Source organism: Cimex lectularius, unplaced genomic scaffold (genome assembly GCF_000648675.2).
Source record: "Cimex lectularius strain Harlan isolate CLEC.00 unplaced genomic scaffold, Clec_2.1 scaffold85, whole genome shotgun sequence".
NCBI lineage: Eukaryota > Metazoa > Arthropoda > Insecta > Hemiptera > Cimicidae > Cimex > Cimex lectularius.
In genome coordinates, this window is record NW_019392718.1 from 65846 (window position 1) to 71845 (window position 6000).

The 6000-nt window shown below is 35.8% G+C and overlaps 1 protein-coding gene across 1 annotated transcript; it reads right to left on the reverse strand.

Moving 5' to 3' along the window:
- Positions 1 to 2051: 2051 nt before the first annotated feature.
- Positions 2052 to 5763, reverse strand: LOC106666931. Its single transcript, XM_014394484.2, has 2 exons — positions 5306 to 5763; positions 2052 to 2495 (listed from the first exon to the last, which is right to left on the reverse strand). The coding sequence occupies exons 1-2, from the start codon at positions 5718 to 5720 to the stop codon at positions 2119 to 2121; spliced, it is 792 nt and encodes a 263-aa protein (XP_014249970.1). The 5' UTR covers positions 5721 to 5763; the 3' UTR covers positions 2052 to 2118.
- Between the last annotated feature and the right edge of the window lie 237 nt (positions 5764 to 6000).

Sequence of the window (6000 nt, forward strand, 5' to 3'; positions counted from 1 at the left end):
TTTTTTTTTAATTCAATAGCCACTTTCTTCTAATGTGTTTTCAGTGTCACCACTTCGAATTAAACGTTGTACTAAATTAAATTTTACGTAAAATGGACCAAGGGGGACCAAATGAGGGCATTGGAGCCACGATTTTTGGCCAATTTTCTAAGTTGTGACTTGATAGTGAATCGCTTGAAAAAAGGACGAGGTGGTTTATATGTCTGTTAAGCCTATGAATTAAAAGTCAGTTGTGATCTTCAATGAAATGAAGCATCAACCGCTTCTAATCATTCAGCACTTCGTACTAAGTCCCAAATTAACTCGTGAAAAAAATTCCCGCAAATTCCGATGGCGGTTGGAAAATACGGAGTGATGTGGTTTATGGTGTGTATGGTAACGCTCAGCATACATCCTGGCAGCCGCCTCAGCACTCATATTAGTTAAGTCACTCGTCACCATTTCGCATAGGCCTCATCCGTGAAAAGACTAGGCATTTTCATGGCAAACTGAGTTAACACTGATGACGTTCCCATGATTTTTACTAGTCTACAAGAGCTCATGAATGTTCTTGCTTTACTTTTCGTACCTTCCTTTTGTTGGATTTTATATTTACTTAGTGTTGAAAGCCCTAACATGCCTGATCTTTAGGCTTTTAGTGCATCTAGTCGTATGTGTTTATAGTCGTTAGTTTTACACCTGGTAAGGTTTACGATATTTATTAATTAACAATAATAATAAAACGTGTAGGGTTTTGTTTATCCGCGCCATTCAATTGTCCAACGTTTGAACACATCAGCAATGGTTCCTTCCTCTTCCTCATCATTACGTTCATTCATGCAGATCATAAGAGCGAGTTTCTTCGGTGGGCGAGGGCTGTCGCTACTTTGAAGATTGTCACTACCGAGAGAAAGTTTTAAATTTAGACAGACCTTTGATCGGTCTCTCAGAATGTCTCGCTTTTCCTAATTGGGAGTTCCTGCAGTGCTTTTGTTGTCCTCTGACCCAGATCGGTACAATTAGTTTAAATGTGAATTTCCTTCGGCCTATTGGAGACTCCAGGACCCGCTAATTTGTCTAATATGCCCAATTTAACCGCTTTTCGTTTTCCACAGACTTCTTTATAATTCCCCTGACGTCAAGGTTTGAAAAAGGCTCGATCATCCTTGACCAGGGATCGGAAGTTGTGGCTTTTTAGATAACCTAATGTTTCTTTATAAATTAGTTTGAAAATGAAAAACTTACATTCGTGCCTCTAAGAAAAACTTACCACTGTTAAAATGTATACTTTTCTTAAATTGTATATAAAGTTCTCTTATAATGTCAGGATATTTTTAAATATATTTTATACAATATAATAATTTTCAAGTTGCAGGATTTCACCTAATGTATATGTATATAGTTTGTTTTTAATTCATCTCTCTCACTCTCTGTCCCTCTCTCTCATACTCTTTTACTTTAATTTTGTCTATATATATTTCTTCACCACTTTCTCTCGTTCGCTCTTTAACTTGTTCTTTATTTATCAATTTCTTACTCTACATCTCTTTCTCTCTTTTTCTTCGTTCTCTCTCTCTCACTCTCTTTCTCTCTCTCTATCTCTCTCTCTCTGTCTCTATATATATATATATATATATATATATATATATACCAATCCATTTATCTATATATCTATCTACACATCAGTCCATCTATTTTTCTCGCAAGCTCTCATGTTTGTACATCTTTCACGTCTAAATAATTTTTCTTCCCATTTTTTGCTTGGTCACTTTTTCTCCCCATCTCTCACATTGCCTTTCACAAGCTCACTCTCACCCTTTCTCTCTCATTCTCCCATTCACTCTCACTCTACATATCTCTCTATCTACCCATCATTTTCTACTAAATTTACTAATTTCTAAATTTGCTTAAGAATTTTAAAAAAACCCTACAATACTATCGAGTTCATCCATTTAGAAAAAGAGAAGGATAATAAAAAATAAAAGCTGTAAAACTTAAAAATTCGATTAAAAATATATTTTTTATGAAACAATAAATTAAAGTAATAAATAAATTGTAATTACATATATATATCACAAAACAAAAATAAAACTTTTGTACTCTGAATACCGTTGAACGATATTATTTGACTGTGACTTGTCACGCAGAGTTATCCTGAAGGTGGGATTTGTAAGCGAGTTCGTGAGACGAGAAACTCCTGTCCCATCCGCCTCCGCCTCCGCCACCTGAAGACCAACCACCTCCACCTCCTCCTGAAGACCAACCGCCTCCGCCGCCACCCGAGGACCAACCGCCACCGCCCTTCTGGCTCTTGAGCTTCTTGAGGATGATGATCTTCGAAATGGTGAGCGACACGAACGCCATGACGAGAGCCTTGATGGCCGCAAGTTTCGTGAGGCCGAGAAGCAACGGGGCGAGCATCATGAACTTGCCCGCCATCATCATGCACATGGACATCATCATCTTCTTCATTCCCTTTTTACCACCACCGCCTCCGCCGCCGCCCTTCTTCCTTCCTATAAAAGACAACCAATTATTAACCCTCAATAAAGATGGCGTAAGTGTAAGAGAATTTAAGGTCATCTAAGCCCTTGAGAGTAATTAGTAGTAGTAATGTCTTCACAATGAAACAAATTTAATTTAGTCAACTAGTTTTAATGGTTTAAGTATTTAATAGTAGGATACAAAAATTTAATAATCAGAAGTTTTTGGTTAACAGTTTTTTTTTCATAATCAAAAATTGTTGTACCAAGTTTAAGTTTCAATGTTTGTCTCGTGAACTTTTCTGAGTATTTTGGCTTTGTTACGACTGTTCGCAGTTCTCATATCCCTTTTATATTTTTTCTCAAATTTCGCTTTTTTCTACAGTCGTTTAGTATCCTTTTCTTTAAGAAAATTACTTTTTTTATCATAAAACTAGCGAATGTTTTCCTTAAGACAGTGCGGTTATTCAAAATTTTTAGATACAATCAGTCATGGGGGCCTTTTGCTCAAAATTTATAACGGGGTTTTATAAATTAAGTAATCTAAAGTGTGATTTTACCTTCTGTTCGCCCAATTTTCTGAGTTTTAGTATGTTTGCGCATTTTATTGTATTTACATTTTTTTATAACGAGGTTCGTCATATAAGCCCTCAGGGTGCCGGTGTTTTTGAAAAAAAGCCTATTTGTAAGTATGTCGGGGCCGCTGGATTCGAACCCGGGACCTTCACCTTACAGTGATGAACGCCGTGTCAACGCCTAAACCGTTGCTGCCACAGACCCCCCCCCCTTTTATTGCCTTTTCTGTAAGCTGTGTGTTTTACTAATATCAATGATATTTTATAGTTAGCGTGTTTTATTATCGTGAGTGTTTAACATTTGATGTTCTTTCATGTAATTGATTTACTGCTATCTCCTTTTATTTATATTTTTATTCATTATTTAATTAATTTTGAGTGGGTTATTGTGTTTAGAATGTGTAAATATTTGTTTATATGAGACTTGTCAAAAATATTTTTTTTTACTTAGACTATTGGCCATTGAAATCATTCAAATCAAGTCCTTATTCAAATCATATCACATTATGCATTATTAAATAGCGTTTAATCAACGGAGGTCACAAAACGTCATTACTCTTCCGTTAAATTAGAGCTTTTGGTTATGATGGTAGAAATGTGAACGCCTCCTCACAATTGTGACATCTGTTGACTACTGTTTCATTGTCTGCATGCATTTATTCATTCCTAACAAACTTCAGGGAGCAATATCATTTCCATCCAATTGTCGCCGTCCGATTTTACAGATGATTACATTAACGCGTTGAGATGATATGGTTCAAAGAAATATTTTAGCGCGTTTTTTTTTTTGAAAGTTGAAAGTTGAAAAAATAGGAAAAACAAACTGTCTGCAACATGAACATGAATTTTTATAATTTTATTATTATTTTTTGTACTTGTGCTTGTCCCTAAAGAAGATGAACAAAATACATAGAAAACTAGATGTGCCTGTCAGGGTATGCCAAACAGATTATTATTGATATGTAGTGACGTTTACATCTTTCAGCCCTGATCATCCTGGTCTGTAGAATCTCGCAGCACTTATTCATCTTCAGCGTTTGTTTGCGTGTGAAATAGCGAGAATATACGGACCGCTTCGTGTCAAAACACATCCCCGTACACCACGTTTTAAAAAAGACATTAAATAGTTATTGCTATTTTTAAGCCTACCTTTTTCGTTTGAAAACGCAAAATAGGGTCTAAAAAGTGACGTAAATTTATATTTATGTATGTTTCTTGTAACTTCCATAAAAAGAATTTTTTTTTAAAAGAAGACTTTGATCACTGTGGTCAGAAGAGTCTCGCAACACATTCATATTGAGCGAGTGATAGCGTTTGAAACAGCGAGAATAAACGGACCAGTTTGGTATTCTGCCAAAAAAAAAAAATCTCCAGACATCATACTTTTTGGAAATACACTTAATAATTATTGCAATTTTCAAGTCTGATTTTTTTGTTTGTAAAATGCGAAGTACTGCCTAGAACATCACGTAAATTTATATTTATTTGTGTCATTAAAGAATGAATTTTTTGTATAAATAAAAAAGCCTTAAAGATACTGGTCCGCTGAGTTTCACTTACTTAATCCTTCTACCGTTTTCGGTGAACACATCAACAAATATCTAAATCAAAGAAGGGATGTGTCATACAGGTTTTCTTTGCAAATTTAATAGTTATTATAATTTTCAATTGTTGGCTGTGGCCAGTTCTTTTTTTAACACGATTATATTATGCATGTTTTTTCATTATCCTTTAATAAACTTCGATATAATGGCCCATAGAATAAGAATAAAAGGTTTTTCGTTCTTTAAAAAAAGGGTCCTTGATCGTCCTGGTCCGCTTATTTTCGCTGTATATTTAGGTCAGACGCGTTCCACCATTTGGATATTTTAGTGAAATCTTTTTTTCCCTGTCTTTCAGTATTACTTGGTAAAAATGGACTAAGTAGTTTTTATTGTAAAAAACTGTAGAAACTTTGAAACACTTAAAAGGACTTTTTGGATTTGAAAACCAGCCCATATTTAAATATGCGAGAAGCTTGAGCAATAATTTATTGTTTTGTTCTAAAGTTTATTTCTGAAATAAATTTGAAAAAGCATAAATTTTTTTTAAAGAGTTAAAGCGCTTAAAGATACTGAACTTTAAGATCAAAATGACTTCGTGATTTAAGTTGTGTTTGTTTTTATATATTAAATTAAACTATTTTTCATGTTTGATCGACAGATATAAAATTTTAAAAAGGAAATGGCCAAAAGGACTCAAATTTAAATGTAGATAAATATAAAATACCTTCTTCAACTTCATTATCGCCAACGTAGAAGTCAAGTGCGTTGTCCGACCTCGAACCCGGCGTTTTGAGCCAATCGGGTAAATCAAGCCTGAAAACGTGAGTTTGGAAAAAGTCGACGACCGACGTGTCGACCATATCTCCCAGTGTGTCTCCGTCAAGGCTCCTCAGCGATTCCTCCTTGATTTCCTCGGCCGGTGGCGAAGTCCTGACCAGGGATATGATACCGTCACCGACCAAGGGGAACTTTTCCGAGCGGCCGAGCCGGTCGATGAAGACGAGCGCCTTCCTCTGGAGGCAGGGGTAGTTGAGGGACAGAACGCATTCGGAGTAAATCCCGTCTGCCGCTGCGTTTGGGTCCTCCGAAGATGCCGAGACCACCAAGAGTCCAAGGACTAACGCTAACCTCCTCTCCATTTCGACTTGTGACCCATTCCCCCCTGTTCGGGTACCTATATAGCTGGGATCTGGGACGCTGCCCCCACTCGTTTCTATTCGTTCTCACAGGGTTTGTTTTGGAAAATGGCAAAGAACTACTGAACACATTTTTCCAGAAAAAAATAATTCCTCACCAAAAGAAAAAAAGAAAAATCCCATTTAAAGCGGGAAATTATATCAATTAATAATAATAATAATAGAAATAGATAAGAAAACTGAAAAAATAGAAACCTTATTGTCACTTTCTCTTCTAGAACCC

Excerpts from the sequence above, each read along its gene's own strand:
- LOC106666931 (XM_014394484.2), bottom strand. The coding sequence starts at position 5,720 with ATGGAGAGGAGGTTAGCGTTAGTCCTTGGACTCTTGGTGGTCTCGGCA. Across the intron at positions 2,496-5,305 it reads CGATAATGAAGTTGAAGAAG|GAAGGAAGAAGGGCGGCGGC; the intron begins GTATTTTATATT and ends TGTCTTTTATAG.